Raw genomic sequence first — 18282 nt, 5'->3', positions numbered from 1 at the left:
GAAAAAAAAAACGATATTTGGTTCCTCTTTCCATTATCAACATACTCTTCGTCCTTTTGTGTAGAACCTTCCAACTGGAACATCTATATTTTTGAATAACTGGAACATCTATATTGTTTTTCCCCCTCCTAAACTTGTTTATTTTGAATATTTTAGTTTCTTAAATTGGTATTTGATCACCTCCTATTTTGAGAAGAAATTGGTTATAATGTTTAGAATTAAAAAAAAAAAAATGCTGCTTGAACTACTGTACTTGACTTTGTGCTAGCCATGTTCAAAAGGTAATAATGATTTTGTTTTTATTGTGTGATATTTTCTTGTTTGATCCTTGTGCTGCCATGAATATACATACAATGCACGTTACATGTGTTAAAATGAAATAACATTTTATTTTTGTCAAATATATTTGTTCGAAAAATAAAATAAAAATTAGTGTGAGTATCAATCAATTTTATCTTATGAGTGTCTATCTTAATTAAGGTGTAAATATGTATTGTTCTCTCTCCATAATTTAGTATTAGGAGTCTATGTGTCACGATTTACTTCAATGTAGAAAGTGAGTTATTGGTGTTGGTTCTTTATTTGTTGAAATTCATAATTTATATTTGGGTTATAGCCTATGTTGTTATGAGTGGAACTATGACGGGTTGATAATTCTTATTTTCATTTACTTGTTTGCTATTGTCATGATTTTATTTTTTTTTTGAGCTTGGTGTTGGGGCTTTATGGTTGATTTATTTTGAAGTTCTTCTTTTCGTTGATGGGAGTCTTTGGGGAAAAACTAGTTTTGATATTTTGTTATATTATTGTGAGGCTTATGGTGAGTTGGTGTTTGAAATAATTTATAGTTTAAGATATATAAGAAATAATTATATTCATTTTTTCTTGTGTTCTGAATTTCGAGGACGAAATTCTTTTAAGGGGGGTAGAGTTGTAACACCCTAAATTTTTCATAATATATATTCTATATGTTCATTCTCTATTTATTATTTTAAGCGGTTTTAATTTGACATGTATGATGCTTATTATTGGGACATCGTGTGAATTAATAAGAATTGTGTGCATATTTTATTTTAACTATTTTTAACTATCATTTTATTTAATTATTTATTTTATAAATAATTATCTTGGTGTCTTAGTAGTATTTTGATTATTTTTCCTTATATGCGTAGTTGCTATGATGTGATAATGTTATACGTATTTATTTGATTTATAAATAATATAAAATGTTATATTTTATTTATAGATTTATTATTTTAATCATTTAAAAAAAAAGATAGTAGTGTACTATGAGTATTTTTGGGGATAATATTAGTTATGAGTGAGTAAAATAAAAGTTTATACCATTAGTGGGTGAAGAGAATAAATGAATGGGTGTATATAGTCGAGTGGACGTAATTAGTAGAAGAGAAGATATGAACCAATCAGTGTTAGAGTTGATTGGTCATTATACAATGTATTTAGGTTAAGAGAGACTTAAAAACCCTAACCTAGCAGTGAGAAGAAAATTGAAAGTAAATTAGCGTCGTTACCGCGTGAGAACCGAGAAGACGAATTGGTAAACATAGAGGAGAGAAACTATCACGGGATATACTAGTGAAACGTTAGTATAGCACTGAGAGGAAAAAGGCATCACGCAATTTCTATGTTTCATAGGGTAAGTAATTCACATTCTTCCTAAGATTCCATTAAGCTATAAAGATATAAATATGGTGAATGTTTTCAGCTAGTAATGCTTTTTTTTTAAAGATTTAATGGTAGTTGACGGCAATATCTTTTTGTGGCTATGACTATGTTTGATTTTAGGTTTCCTTCAAAATAAAGTACTTGTCCTATATATTTGACCTATTTGTATTTTAATTAAAAAAAAATGTATCGATTAAATTATAGGTTATGCAATTGATGAAATAGGCATGAAACCAATTAAAGTTGCTTTGACTAAATCTATATCAGTCTGTACGTAATATTCGTATTATAAAATAGGCTTTAGAGTTTAGACCATAATATCAATGATAAATAAAATGAATTATTTTGTATTGATTTGTGTTTATTTTATTTGTAATTGATGAAGATGAGACGCATATCAACCGGTTGTTCGAGTTCATTGTCACCGTTGAGTCCTATTTATTCTCTTGAGTATTGTGAAAGCTTCAATCCAGGTATGGGGTGAGAGAGAAGAGTTCGAGATCATGAGTGTAAATTAATTGAGATGAACGGGAAAGCCGTATTTCCCAAAGTTCATTCGGGGCTCACCGCGACGGTTGTAGCCCTTTGAGAGAATAATTAATTAATGTGCAAATTTAGATGTGGGAGGTTAAAAGAAGAATTAGAAACATTATTAAGGTGTTGCTTGATTTAAATTATGTGAATATGTGGTACTTGAAGTCATGGATAAATTTGTGGGTGCTTATGCTTGAATTGCTGCAACTATTTAGATTGATGACTTATTTAATGATTGATATAGATGTGATGTTATGTATTTGAATGTAATTATTGGTATACTACATGTATATGATAACTATTGGAATATGATTATGTGTGATTTAAAGATGTGATATTCAATGATGTGCTTCTAAATGGTCATGTGTGAATGATATGTATTTTGCTAAATGTCTTTTTGATATTCTTAAATGTTGATTGATTATCATTTGATACTGTTATATTATGATGTTGATATGCTATGAATTAATATGTGCTGTTTAATGATGTTGATCATTTAAAAGTTTGAAGTTGCATGAGTCGGTCTAAGTTGCAAGAATTAAGAAGTTGTCCATGATTATGGAATTGTATAAGATGTTCACGTTGTTGTCTAAGTTGTAAGAAGATTGAGTCCATTGCATACTCATTAAAGTTGGGGGCTTTAGGCCCGGCAGCCTTTGTGCTCATTAAAGTTGGGGGCTTTAGGCCCGGCAGCCTTTGTGCTCATTAAAGTTGGGGGCTTTAGGCCCGGCAGCCTTTGTGCTCATTAAAGTTGGGGGCTTTAGGCCCGGCAGCCTTAGTGCTCACATGTCGAGAGCCTAATTACGCTCATTTACGTTGCTGAATGGTACCACATGCATTTGCATATCAAGAAGTTTCACGATGATTTAAGTTGTTAAGTTGTTAAGAGTGCATTGTCAAGTTGAGTCGTGTTGTCGAGTCAAGTTGTTAAGTTGTGATGTTTTAACGAATTACTTTGTGATGTCTATTAATGTAATTGTGTGAGACGATGAAGGTGATTAATGTTGATGTTCTTATGAAGATGGTTATTGGTGGCTACATGTGTTGTGACTAGTTGGAATTGAATTGTGACAATGTGTTTGTGAAGCTTTTTTTTTTGGTTCTTAAGTTGTAATGATATTTTCTACTAATATAGATTGAGATGATATAATATATTCTTCAAGGTTCTGAATATTATGTTTGTGATGTGAAACGACTTTGACTTAATTGCTTACGTGTTCTTCTCTTTTTTTTTTTTATACTATTACATGTTCTCGGAACTCACCCCTTCGTTGTTTGTGTTTGCTGGCTTGGCCCTGCGGTTGCAAAACCGTAGTTATATAGGTTATGAGTCTTGGAGTCAAGTGCATGCCTTTCGTGAGGACTTGTCTTGTGTCGTCGGTTATTTTGGGGAAAAGCACCGCTCTGATAGTGACACGGGAAAAGGGATATGCTTACTTATTTAATTTTGTGCAAGAAAACCATTGTCTATGATGTAAAATGAAATATTTTCAAAAGAAAAAGATTCGATGTTATTATTACTATAATTTTTAATGAAGTGAAATATGAATTATGTTTGTTATGAGTCAATGTGATATCCTAAATTTTGTGGAAGAATTTCTATATCATTAGAGAAGTTTTTATTTGACATTTTCCGCTGCGAATCAAACTCTAATTTTAATTAAATAATAGTAATAATCATTTTTGGGATTTAGGGTGTCACAGCCACACCCTGCCCTGCTCAGGTCCGCCCCTGATTAGTGTCAGTATGATCGCACCTTCAAGTTATTCCCTTTTTTTTTGTTATTTTGCATGATTCATATTTTACTAAATTTTTTTCCTCGTTTTTTTTCTTCCTTTCTTCTCTTTAATTTTCCTCATTTCTTTCCCTCCATTTAAAATTAAAAATTATTGTTGTTATTTTTTTTAAAGCACAAGGGTTAGGATTGTTGGGTATTAATAGTAGCTTTTTTAAGGGAAAATATATATATGTTAATTTTATTAATCGTAGTAAATAACTAATAGTATCACAAAGTAACATAATCAAACAAAAATAATATTTTTTGGTAATAAAAGACCAAAAATCAAATACAAAAATATTGATAATAATTTTACTAAGGGTAAACTAATTACTTGATTACATTTAGTATAAAATTATTTGGATTTATATATTATTCATCATACAAATTATTTTAAATATAAATTATTTTGGATGTATATTTTAAATATTTAGTGTATGACATTAATGATTACATTATGTGAAATGTAACAATTTTTTTAATAATGAAATGAAACTATTTAAGTAAATTTAATCCTTTTATTTTAATTTTTTTCCGGATCACATGACAGTTAAAAAGATATTAGCAATAAATCACTAAAGAACTGAATTTGTATCAATATGATAAAATTTTGAAAATTTTATATGTAAAATATCATCAAATACTTGGACTACACTTGTTGCGGATTTTATGTGCTTATACATGCGAAAAATATTTTTTATGTAGTAATCTGAGAAAGTTCGCGACCAAATTCTATCAACATTAATATAGTATTTTTTTATTAAATATTTTTTTTATATACAAATTAATAAGATTAAGAAATCAAAAGAGATGAGAGTAAATTATTTTTTATATTTATAATGTAAGATGTTTTATGCAATTTGGTGGATATCAATTTAGTTTTAATATAGAGAAATGATATTTGATGAGTTGTGTTATTTGAACAACCATTTCAATGACAATTTATAAGACAATCATAATTTACAAAGAAAATAAGGTATTGACATAAAAATTAAAGCAATAGAGAGAAAGGAAAAATATAATGTGAGTTTGAAAGAGAAAGTTGTCACAAAAGTTGTAAAAAAAATGGTTGTACAAATATCATTTCTCTTCTTTTTATATTTTGGCTGTCCCACAAGTAACTTTTATAACAACTTTCTCACTTATACTCACATTGTGTCAATACCTATCTTTTTTTTATATATTTTTCGTTGTCTCACAAGTTGACTTAAGAAATTGTTATTCAAATAATAATTTTTAATATTCTAGACCCTTAAAAAAAACTTAATATACAAGTAATAACAAATAAATCATCAAATTGTTCTGTGTTTTATAAGTCATTCTTAAATTCATCCTTCGCTTTATTAATATTTTAAACTATTTCTTTTTTTGTTTTGTCAAAAGTTTTTTTAAATAGGTATTACAAAGACAAGGATTAGTTTTAAATGTTAATTAATAGAGTGAGAGATTGATTAGTTTGAGAGTAGAGAAAGCAATTAACCTGATAATGGGAAATTGAAAGGAAAAGTTAAAATAGCAATGGCGAGAGTGATATTATTAATTTGGTTGATTTAGAATCAGAATTTAGATCGAAATGGAAGAAATATCGGAATTGGTAGAACTGTCTGAATCAATGCGGCAAGTTTCTGCCCTCCTCGCCGACGAAGACATTGATGAATCCAAACGCACTTCTACTTTCCTCAACGTTGTTGGTCTCGGCAATGTCGTATGTTCATTTTCTTATTCTTATTCTTCTTCTTTTTCCATCCATTATCCTATATTGTAATTGTAATTGTAATTTGATTGATCCTGCAGGGTGCTGGAAAATCTGCTGTCTTGAATACCCTCATTGGACATCCTATTTTGGTTCGTATTATTATTATTATTATAACTTTCAATCTAATCAAATCTTCTGTTATTATCTGATTCACTTAACTGCTGCTGCAGCCCACAGGTCAAAATGGTGCCACCAGAGCTCCCATTAACATTGAATTGAACAGAGACACATCTTTAACCACCAATTCTATCTTCCTTCATATCAATAATAAATCCCAACTAGTTTCTGCTTCTTCCCTTCTTCATTCTCTTCAGGATAGACTCAGCAAAGTTTCATCCGGCACTAAGAGACCTGACCCTATCTATCTCAAACTTCGTACTTCTACTGCACCTCCCTTCAACTTGATTGATTTACCTGGATTGGACCAGCGCATTGTCAATGACAAAATCATCTCTGAATATCTTGAGCACAATGACGCTATTTTGCTCGTAGTTGTTCCTGCCGCTCAGGCACCAGAAATTTCATCATCACGAGCCCTTAGAGTTGCAAAGGAATATGATGCAGAATGTAAGCTTTTTACTTTTCTTTTCCTTTTCCTTTCCTTTTATACCAATCAATAATCAATCACTTATATTCCTCCGTGTTATCAACTGTGTGTAGCCACCAGAACAGTTGGTGTTATCACTAAAATGGATCAAGCAGCCACAGAACCCAAAGCCCTTGCAGCTGTGCAGGCACTCCTATTGAACCAGGGACCACCAAAAACCTCTGATATTCCCTGGGTTGCTTTGATCGGCCAGTCTGTTTCTATAGCTTCCCAGAGTGCTGCACCCGACACCTCCTTGGAAACTGCTTGGCGAGCCGAAACTGAAACTTTGAAATCAATACTCACTGGAGCCCCTCAAACCAAGCTTGGTAGAATTGCTTTGGTTGACTCTCTTGCTGCACAGATCCGCAATCGTATGAAGCTACGACTTCCAACACTCCTCACCGGGTATTTCTCATTGTTTGCAGTTGACGGTTCCACTCATGATCTTGCCAACATCAATGTGCATTCATTTTTTTAAATCATCTATATGTTCTTTGTCTTTAATGTTCACACATAATGTTTTTGTGTTTGTGGAGGTTTAAATGATCTTACAACCCATCATAATCCTTCATTTAAAATGCTGCAGCCTTCAGGGTAAGTCTCAAATTGTTCAAGAAGAGTTAGTGAAGCTCGGTGGACAAATGGTTAGTACTTCTGAAGGTACAAGAGCTCTAGGCTTGGAGTTATGCCGTGAGTTTGAGGAAAAGTTTCTTCAACATCTCACTGGAGGCGAGGTCAGTATTTTTTATTTATTTTTGCATGGTCCAGCAACTATCTATGTCGTGAGACGGTCTATTTTATTTAGTTATAGATAAGCTAGACTTTTCAAACATAATTTCTTATCGTTAAAATTTGATGAGGAATATCCTCAACGAGCAAGAGATAATTAAGCATTAACTAACATCATAAAAATATTACAACATGAGTAATGACAACTCTTGATGCAAAAAAAAGGTGTAGCACAAATCAGTTATTAGGTGTTCAAACTGTTGAACAACTAATAACTGACCTGTGATACACCTTTTTTTAATTAAAGGAAGTTTATTTAGGCGTTCTTCATTAAAAGAAATTTATTTAGACTAAACGAAGGATTGCAAAGTTAAAGAAGGATGCAGAATCCTCCAAAGCAAAATAATTTAACAGAACAAACACTCAATCTTATCACTAATCAAGTGGTGTTCCAAAGAGTCCTTAAAAATAAAAGAGCTCTGCTCTAATCTAATACACCAAACTGTAGCATAGGTTTCATATTGCTTCACAATTTTTTAGCCTCTTTATTTCTACCAAAACCACAAAAGCTAATAATTAAGAACGGTAGCAGGGACCTATGATGCGCCCACCATTCACTAAGAATGCTGAATGTTGAATTCCATAAATTAACCACAACGGAACAACATAAATATGTGTCAGAACTCAGAAACTTGTCAAACTGGCTCTGAAAATTATTCAAATGCTTGAAATCTTTAAATTGATACTGGGCTGGTCGCCTGCTTCTTAAGATCTTTTTCCCCATTTATTTCAATTAAAGAAGTCGACTACTCAGATGTTAAGATGGGGGTTAGACCATATTGTATAACACATGAATACTATTTGTTATAGTTTTAATTTGTTTATTCATTTTCTTGCGCAGGGTAATGGTTGGAAAGTGGTAGCCAGTTTTGAAGGAAATTTTCCCAATAGGATCAAGCAACTTCCTATTGACAGGCACTTTGATATAAACAATGTCAAGAGGGTAACTATTTTTCATTGAAGTTGTCATCTTGTTTAGGTGGAATTTAATTCATTACATTCTCTTGAGATGCTCGTTTCTTATATTTCTGTTTTGGCTTATGTCAGATTGTCCTAGAAGCAGATGGATATCAACCTTATCTTATCTCTCCAGAGAAAGGTCTGAGGTCCTTAATAAAAGGCGTTCTTGAACTGGCAAAGGAGCCATCACGCCTGTGTGTCGATGAGGTATGATTCTAAATGTGCTGTTTGTTTTGTTTCAAAAGATACTAAGGTTTCTAACCCACAAATGAATAGCACAAAGTATATTTTGGATACTGATATGAAGTGGTATTTCTTTATAACAAATTGTTTTGACAACTACCAAATTAGGTACATCGCGTGCTTGTGGATCTAGTTTCTGCTGCTGCAAATGCTACTCCCGGTCTTGGAAGATATCCTCCATTCAAGAGAGAGGTAACTATGTTTGACGTAATTTATATTTAACTTGGCCTGTTTTTAGGAGTTACTTAGCTAATTTGTTACATTTTCAGATTGTGGCAATTGCAAGTTCTGCCCTGGAGTCTTTTAAAAATGAATCCAAGAAAATGGTGGTTGCACTAGTTGATATGGAGCGTGCCTTTGTTCCGCCCCAACATTTTATTCGTCTAGTGCAGAGGCGGTATGCTTAACATGCGACTCTTGTTGCATCTTAATTTTATGAATTTTAGAATCTTAATGTCATTTATGGGAGTCATACATGAAACTGAGGTTGAATTTGAAACTCATTAGAATCTCTACCATTGAATTGATTTGATATTGGTATATGACTTTTTGAGAACCAGCAGGGACTTTATGAGTTATGATTATACGATTACATATATTTTAATGATAATGAATAAGTAAATGTATGTGATTCTTAATATTGAATTTCTGTAGTAGCTTCATTATGTGATTTTACCTGATTGAAATCTTGAGTATATGCCTTTATTATTAACTGTCGCCAAAGTTTTCAGCTAGCCTTTTCTCTTTAGTAGTGGGATGAATAGTTTTTTCTTCACAAACACTATAATGTGCATTGTTAGGATTAGGATAAATGATAAAGTGGAGTGTTTGAATTAGTTAGGGCAAACAATTAGTTAGATGAGGAGGCTTGGTTATATAAATAGGGAAAAATAGTAAATAGATTCATTTTCTGAATTTGATTGCGGTGCATAAAAGGAGAAATTCTTTGTGAAGGGGAAACCTTTGGAGCTCTCCTATTCTTAATCATTCGTTCAATAAAACTGGCCTTTCTTTTCACTGTCAACTTTCCATTTCTTTTATTTGAGTTGTTATCAATTTGACGTTGGTTTTTTGTACAAAATAATGCTGTGTTGAATGAGCACTATGGTATTCATCACATTCTCTGCTATTAGGAAACTGTAGAAGAATCAGGGGAAATCATATTTGATTCTCTATGCTTTTATTTTATTCTCTTTATTTTTATTTTTTATTCTGACATTATTAGTAATTGTTACTATTGTTATTTCTTTTCCTATATAAACAGTGTTGGACTCTAGTAATAACTAACAAGACATGAAAGTATCGTTCCATTAATTTCTTTAGAAACCAAACCATGTTGGTCGGTTGTTATAAAGTGATGGGAAGTAGTTAATACATAGAAAAGTTAATGGCGTAAAAGCTTTTACTATCATCAAAATCTTGAACAAATTGGTTTGAGTATAAATTCAATATCCTGTATTTGTCGAGTCAAGATCCTCTCCATTTATTTCCCTCTCCATTTACTCCATTTAGAGAGATAAAGACGCATAAAAAGTAAAAAATAATTAATGATGGTGGGACCCACTTAATGATAGGACCCACCACCTATTTTTTGTGTCTCTCTCTCTCCAAATTGCATCTTCCATTTATTTTTATAAATGGAGAGGATCTTAATCCGTATTTGTCATGGTTCTTTTATTACTCATTTTTTGTTAAAAAAAAAATTGGGGAAGAATAGAATTATTATTTAATGACCATATTACAATGTCCCTGTGGGGATTTGAACTCCGTCCCTTGATGTTACAAGGTCAAACATTTAAAGAAAAGCTGATAGCTCTTGGACTGATTACCCCATTTTCAACCTATCTGAAAATAAATTATTTGTGAATGGATTTTCTGTTGACTTTTTAAATATTTAGGAAAATTATTAGTTTGTCCTTCCACTTAAATAGTTAGGGCATAGATTGAAAAGTTCTTAAATCTACTTTTTGTTGGGCTAATGGACAGTTATGATTAAATGAGGTTTGAGTTCTGTATCTATGTTGATGCCATGATCACATATTTTAGCATCTACATATGTTCATTAACATCTTTAACTATTCGACTGCGGCTGCATATATTCTAATTTATTTTGCTTTAACACTGTCAACTAATTTCATTAGAATGGAAAGGCAACGCCGAGAAGATGAGCTAAAGAACCGGTCATCCAAAAAGGCACTTGATGCAGAACAGTCGATTCTAAATAGGGTGTGGGATCATTTACTTTAAAAACCGCTGGCTTGAATTTGTAAATCATACCACACGTGTTTAGATTTTGGATTTTTATGTACGGGATGCTTGTTCTGTTTCCTTTTCTAGGCTACTAGTCCTCAGACGGGTCAACACAGTGGAGGAAACTTAAAATCAATGAAAGAGAAATCCGGTCAACAAGACAAGGATACACAAGAGGTTTCTAGCTTGAAGGTTGCGGGGCCCGATGGAGAGATTACAGCAGGTTTTTGACATTCATCCTAAAATTTGTATTCTAGGTCTAATTTCATTGTGGCATCTCCATTCAGTGTGTTGCATCCCATTATTAAGTATGTGGATTCCTTTTCATATTTTACTGATATCAATTTTCCTATCAATTTCTGGAGCTTCAGTATTCACATTTTTAAAAACAGTTACATTCATTTGCTCGAGTCATGCTTATCAAATATCACTTGCAATCGTGGAATATTTCCAAATATTTAACTGATATCAATTTTCCTATCAAGATCTGGAGCTTCAGTATTCACATTTTTAGAAACAGTTACATTCATTTGCTCGATTCATGCTTATCAAATATCACCTGCAATCGTGGAATATTTCCAAATATTGTTTAGCACATCTCAGTGATGGCTGATAGCTTAGTCACTAATTTGATGAATGATGATGATGCATACAGATAAAAATTTCAGAAGTTTCTTTTTCTGTTTCTAAAAAATAGGATTCCCTTGCTATGTTTTCCAATTAATTCCTGACAGAATACAGTCTATTAGTGTTTACTATCTAGTATCTCGATCATGTAAAATGGAAAGCTTAACTGACTTTCTGTTAAGGCAGTTAAGCTTGGTTAGAAGTTGTTATAAATTGTTGAACTCATTCAATGTATAAATTACTAGGTTCTTTACACTAGCAAAATCAATCGATACAATTGTGTTTTCAGATACCCAAAATTGCTCTCTCTCTCTCTCTCTCTCTCTCTCTCTCTCTCTCTCTCTGTGTGTAAATTCTTCCAGTTGAAGAATTCCAATACAAGAGGCATAGTTTGATCCATATGACCATCTCCACCTAGCTTTTGTAAGGAGTCATATTGTTTTAGTTCTCAAGTACAGTATTTTAATTGAATTTCTGTAACCTTTAAAATTAAATGCAGGATATCTGTTTAAAAAAAGCGACAAAGGTAGTGGTTGGACTAAACGATGGTTTGTTCTAAACGAAAAGAGTGGCAAGGTTAGTAAATTTTTGGGTTAATTATGTTTTTGGTCCCTACAAAATTGCGACCTTGTAAGTTTAGTCCTTACTTAATTTTAATAGCATTTTTAATCCCTACAAAAAATTTCTTCACTCAATATTAGTCCTTACTCAATCCAAATTTGTTTAATTTATGCTTAAACTCTTAAGTTTTTCAACAATTTTTTACAGGCGTGTTAAGAACGTTATTAAAAGGTCCTCCGAAAAAAATATCGCAAAAATTTGATTTCTACGTCCATATTTTTGTTACTTATATCTTAAACTTTTGTCGTTTTAAAAAATTCATATTTAATTTATTTCATGTTAAAAAATTATAGATTTTAGTAAATGAACCTTTCATAGTGTTCTAAACTTGTATAAAAAGAATCGTTAAAAAATTTAAGAGTTTAAGGATAATTAAACAAAATTTATTTTAGCAGGGACTAAAATTATAAGTAAATTTTTTTTTGTAGGGATTAAAAATGCTATTAAAATTAAGTAAGGACTAAACTTACAAGGTCGCAATTTTGTAGGGACCAAAAACATAATTAACCCTAAATTTTTCATATTAGATTTTCTATTGCAGTTGAAATTGGGATTGAGATTGATATTGGATTCTTGTATATTGTTTAGACAATTAGACTAAATATTTATATGCAACAAATTATCTTTCAGTAAAAGGGATATTAGGAAACTATTAAACTACAAAAGGAAACTTCTCAAGATTAATAAACAAATAGAATAACTGATAAATATAATTGCAATCAATATGCCCCTTCATGCAACAACTTTTGTGTTTGAACTTGAAGCGTGGACACAATAAATGAATCCACTCTTGATCTTGTGTTGAAATTCAACTTTTTAATTAAGGAGAATCAGGGTGACAAGATTTACATTCTTAACGAATTGTTCATAGAGACTTTACTCCCATGTTATTAAAGCTTAAGCTTTTAGATATGAAAGCTTGTGATTAATTTAATATATCTTATAGGGTCTTTAACCTGTTTTAAGTTTTGTGCAAAATCCTTTAACCTGTTTTAAGTTGCACAAAATCTACAATGACAGGAATCTTGAATATATTGTCCCATCAGTCTGTTGTGCTAATATTTTAATAAATTTGTTGCATGTATTAAGGGAAGGTGCCTTGACCCTTTATTTTTAGAGTAAACATCATATTGCAATGTACCTTGACCTTGAGTATAATTGCCCTCACCATAAACACAGGCATTGAATAACTCTTTCTAGATACCCTATATCACATGGACCGATTTGATGGGTGGCCGATGGTTAATGCTTTCTGAAATTTGATGGTTTAACGGTGTTTTTTTGCCAGCTTGGATATACCAAAAAACAAGAAGAGAGACATTTTCGAGGAACAATTACATTAGAGGTATGAATGTCTTGAATTTATGTTAGAAAGCTCATGAACTTGAGCATCTACAGTTTTTTAGAGAATTAAGAACCTCTAGTCAATAGCAGCTACTATAGCAGCATTGCATAGCATGGAAGCTTCTAGGTGCTACACAAAACCCTGTTGCATTGCATTTTTTAGTAGTGGCTGTAGCGGTCGAATAGTGGTTGTAGTGACCGCTACTGTGATAGCCCTTCAACTTATAGCCGTTCCTATGTTTTTAGACTTTTTGGTCGTTTCACCCTGAAACGTATTTGCTTATATTGGGATTGAAATGAGATTTGATTATTAGCTATAAAAATGTCTTTAATAATTTTGTGTATTTTACTTTTTAGCTTTTATGCGTTTGGGTACTATAGTATAAATTTATTTATTTTTCTTTCCCTAAGCTTTCAATGTAGTGGCCATACCACTGCTCATTATCGTGTTTTGGTATGTTTCACTATCCGCCATTGACTACAATTTATAGTTTAGAAAAAGATTCAAATAACCAGTGTAATCAGTTAAAAAAAATCATTGTATTGTACTGTGTGATGATTTGATCCTTTTATGGATATTGGCTCACGTGAGGTGAGGTTTCATATCTGTTTTATGCTTCATATTTTTGGTGGCATATAATCAGGGTTCAGACATAATGCTTACTTGAAGGGTTGGAACTTGGAAGTTGATTTTGAATAATGTCTATTGTCTAATCAGGAATGCAATATTGATGAGATTCCTGATGAGGATGAAGCCCCTGCAAAGAGTTCCAAGGATAAGAAGTCCAATGGACTGGATTCTGGGAAAGCATCAAACCTTATCTTCAAGATAACGAGCAAAGTCCCCTATAAGACAATTATGAAAGGTAGTCACCCGTATTCTAGTTTGTGTATATCCTCCCCCACCTCTCTCAAATCCATTACCAGATATAAACCATGCTTTGCGTGTGCCAATTTTGAAATATGCATTTTGCAGCTCAAAGTACAGTTTTGTTGAAGGCTGAAAGCATGGTAGATAAGGTTGAGTGGATCAACAAGCTGAGAAAGGTTGCACAGGCTAAAGGGGGTCAAGCAATTGGTGAACCTAGTTTTCCCATGCGACAAAGTCTTTCTGATGGCTCCCTTGTAAGTAATTATTTTATGTGTTTGTTCTCTTTTGTGTGATTCATTTAAAAGTAGCCAATTATACACATGAATTTTGTTTTCTTCCCCTATCAATGATTCACACATGTTTTGTTGCTTGTTTGGGCTTCATTTGTTGAATACCTTTTTCACTTGACTGTCTCCTTATGATGAAGATACTTACATTGAAATGAATTATGATGCCTTGGAACATAGAATAGAATCCTTTACCTATGCTTTTAGTTTTTCAAAAGTTACAATCATGAAACAATTTTCATAACAGTTTATTCATGCTTCTAAATGCTTATAGGATACTATGGCTAGAAAACCTGCTGATCCAGAAGAAGAGCTGAGATGGATGTCTCAGGAAGTGCGTGGTTATGTTGAAGCTGTTCTCAACAGCCTTGGTGCCAATGTTCCAAAAGTGAGTTAATTTTATTGACTTCCATACTTCTTTTGTTCAGATCTGGTGTTGTTTGTGAGATCAGTTGGTTTTGGCGAGCAGGCAGTTGTTCTTTGCCAAGTCGAGAAAGCTAAAGAAGACATGCTTAACCAGTTATACAGTTCCATCAGGTTAGTGCTGTCTTTTCTTACCTTATTGTCAGATGATTTTCAAAGTGCGTTTTTTCTTAATGAATATTATTTGGTGTACTGGCATCCTTCTCATATTCCCTCCTTTAACTCATCAAAACATTAATGTTCATGCAACCTAAGTGTGATATCATACCGCATATACATACTTGATCATAGTGTAAATGCTCTTGTGCATTTTATTTTATTTTTTTGTCAAGTAGGAAGAGAGTAGTAAGAGACATTGTTTAGATACAAGGAGGCTATGTGAGTAGTTTATGCCAATGCTCAGTTTATTTGGTTGGAGTGAAATGTTTGCATCTTTAAGGATGTTTCTTGTGAACCTTCAACATGTTCTGGGATGTAGATTATAAATTTGGTGTCTCTGTATGATGTTTTTGCTCATGGTTATCCCAATGGAGTTGCATTTATGTTATGTAGACAGACTTCGTAGATTTTGGGTATTCTTAAATTGAATTTCTTTCTAAGTTCCTTCTTTTATCTATATTTTTCTGTTAAATATAATTTCTTGTTTGTTAATTGTTGTGACCTTTTCCCTTCCCTAGTTTTACTTTCCCTTTAGTCTGTCTAATAAATTTTATTTTTATTTCCAAAAAATAATAATACTTAGGCTAATGTTACCTTGTGCCCTCAAGGCACATGTTAAGATACTCATTATAGAAATACACATATCAAAAGGCGTGCATTCAACTTCTTAAAAGTTGTTATATTATGTTTTCCAATGCAAAATTGCTCTATTTAGGTTGTTTAACATGTGCCCCAAGGGCACAAGTTAACATGACCCTAATACTTAATATCTGAGATATTCATTTTATCTTAACGATTTCATTTGCTTACAATTATTCTTTAGGAATGGAACATTTGATTTTTTATTTTTTTTTTGCCTTTTCCTGTTGTTTTTGGCAGTGCTGTAAGCTCAGCAAAGATTGAGGAACTGCTCCAGGAGGATCAAAATGTCAAGCGTAGAAGGGAGCGTGCTCAGAAACAGTCTTCCCTTCTGTCAAAACTTACTAGGCAGCTAAGTGTCCACGACAACAGAGCAGCTGCCGCATCCAATTGGTCTGATAGAGGGAGTGCAGCAGGTATTATCTACAAATTTTCTTGAGGTGCATTCTTGGAATTTTATAACATACCATTTTATACATTATACATGAAAGCTTAGCTGGTGTGCTAGTTGTTTGGGAAGAACTTGAAGTTTTATAATTTATCAAGGACTCGACTCGTAAACTCATAACAGTTAACCTAATATTAAAATAACATTTATATGACATATATAGATAATATTATTCCGTTAAAATAACATTAATTCAACATTTAATCTCCATAATAAATCATAAATATTTCGATGTAGATAAATATTTAGCATAGAATAAGAAAATTTTACATTTTAAGGCCAAATCAATGTAGAATTGTAAACTCGTAAACTACTAATAAAATCTAGAGTTTACCAATTAGAGTGTACTTTAACCCGCAAGAGTTTATAAAAAGTAAGTTTACATGCGACGAGTTAACTCGTTTTTTTGACTTAAAATCTTATATTCGTAATAGATAAAGAGTTAACTCGAGAGTTTGAAAAACTCGATTATTATTATTATTATTATTATTATTATTATTATTATTATTATTATTATTATTATTATTATTATTATTATTTTGACACAAATTAATACAGAAAGTAGCCCACAAAGCTCTGGACCAGCATCTGGTGATGATTGGAGGTCTGCATTTGATGCTGCTGCCAATGGTCCAAGTGATTCATCATCTAGGTATGGTTCTGGTGGTCACAGTAGACGTTACAGTGATCCATCTCAAAATGGCGATCTGAGTTCAGGATCAAATTCTAGCAGCCGTCGGACACCGAATCGGTTGCCTCCTGCTCCTCCACAGTCTAGTTCAAGATATTAGATAAGGCTACATATGATTTTAACCACAACTATGCATACTCGTCAGATGGATACTTTCAGTTTTTTCAGCTTATAACAAGACTGCTCCACATCCTTTTTCAAGTGATTTAGTCGGAATGTTATAGGTTTGTAGATAAGTATTGTTATTGCAGATATCTGAAGGTCATATGCAGTATGTGTCCAATTTTAATCCCATACTGGGTATGTGGGGTGGGGGCATTGTTGGGTGAGATAATATTGTGTCTCCCTGACTATTTTTTCCTCTTTCAGATGTAATTGTTTTGTATCCCATGTGATTACCAGCATTTTATCAATGCGCATATAGCACGAGTGTTTTATGTTTTTCCTGGAACTTTACTAAGCACTGGATTGTTTTATTTTTTTTTTCGACAGAAAGCATTAGATTGTTTTATATTTTCATTGTCTGTAGCTAATTTAATTGCGAAAAGATTTCAAAGAGTTGAATACACCACATTTTTAAAAAGAAAGATAGAATTTTTATTTTTGTTTTCATAACAAGTGTCTTTTTTTTTTTGTAGTGTTCTTAGTCTTAAAATGATAAGAACGAAAAAGATGGATATTTGGGTTTAAAGATGAAAATGGAATGAGGGGTGAGTAACTCACCTGATTAAGCTAAATGATTAAAGAAGTTAAAGGTTCAGAGTTTGAATCCTAACAAGGGAAAAATACTAACATATCAATTAACATATTAACATTTGTCATTAAAAAATGAAAGGTTCGGAGTTCGAATCCTAACAAGGGAAAAATACTAACATATCAATTAACATATTAACATTTGTCATTAAAAAATGAAGATTTGGACCTTTCGCGTTACCATTAAATAGTCATATAAGTAGTCTTTAACGGAGTTAAATGAAAAAAGGCACCCTTGCAAACAAACATTGTGTGGCTTAAATGACCAATTTGATATTAAAAAAAAAAACATAAAAGACTAATCCGGTACAATCATCAACCTTAAAGGACTCCAAGATACATTTGACCATAGTTTTATGTTGTTTTCGGTATCCTATCGTGGGTTGGGGTTATCCCTTGTATCTTAATTATACCATCACCTATTCAATTTAAGAATGAAAACTACAACCAGACTTTCCCTCTCTTAAATCGACTATCGATCGTCGTTATAAGATTATAGCAACGTTGTCTCACACATTCAAAAACCAAAAAGATATTTTTTTTAATAGAAAATGTTAGCATGTTAATTGTTGGTTTGTTGTTACGTTACTATTTTTCTTCTTGTCATAACTTAGTCCTTGGATCTTAAATTCCTCAGTTTTTTTAATTTTTTAGCTTAAACCAGTTGAACTACTCATAAAACCAAAATGATTTGTTCACTTGTATTATTAATGTCTCTTGTTATTTACTAATAATCATAAGTATTTTACTAAATTGATTTTAAAATTGAGTTATGGTGAATTTTACGAGCTATTTTGGAGGTAGGAAGATGTGGATTGGAATTAGATTACCTTT

General features: G+C 32.1%; 1 protein-coding gene and 1 long non-coding RNA gene across 3 annotated transcripts; both read left to right on the top strand.

Annotated features, from left to right (window-relative positions):
- Nucleotides 1-2038: 2038 nt before the first annotated feature.
- On the top strand, nt 2039-3789 carry LOC146903622 (uncharacterized). The gene is made up of 2 exons (XR_015021960.1): nt 2039-2159; nt 3536-3789. It is a non-coding gene; the product is annotated as an uncharacterized LOC146903622 (long non-coding RNA).
- Nucleotides 3790-5451: 1662 nt separating this feature from the next.
- LOC146903621 (dynamin-2A-like) lies at nt 5452-17146 on the top strand. 2 transcript variants are annotated; one of them, XM_085738267.1, is made up of 19 exons: nt 5452-5703; nt 5793-5843; nt 5925-6321; nt 6415-6748; nt 6930-7077; nt 7974-8075; nt 8180-8299; nt 8444-8527; nt 8605-8732; nt 10477-10561; nt 10673-10808; nt 11712-11788; nt 13122-13178; nt 13896-14043; nt 14154-14302; nt 14610-14723; nt 14805-14872; nt 15797-15972; nt 16563-17146. In XM_085738267.1, exons 1-19 carry the CDS (start codon nt 5572-5574, stop codon nt 16793-16795), a joined length of 2739 nt encoding a protein of 912 aa, XP_085594393.1. In that variant the 5' UTR covers nt 5452-5571; the 3' UTR covers nt 16796-17146. The 2 variants fall into 2 exon arrangements, with proteins under 2 accessions (XP_085594393.1, XP_085594394.1); XM_085738268.1 differs by lacking the exon at nt 13122-13178.
- Nucleotides 17147-18282: the final 1136 nt, after the last annotated feature.

This window comes from Medicago sativa, chromosome 8 (assembly GCF_051527215.1).
Source record: "Medicago sativa cultivar Bolivia chromosome 8, Bolivia_mono, whole genome shotgun sequence".
Classification (NCBI taxonomy): domain Eukaryota; kingdom Viridiplantae; phylum Streptophyta; class Magnoliopsida; order Fabales; family Fabaceae; genus Medicago; species Medicago sativa.
Note: the sequence above shows the minus strand (reverse complement) of the source record. Positions and strands in the feature narration are given on the sequence as shown.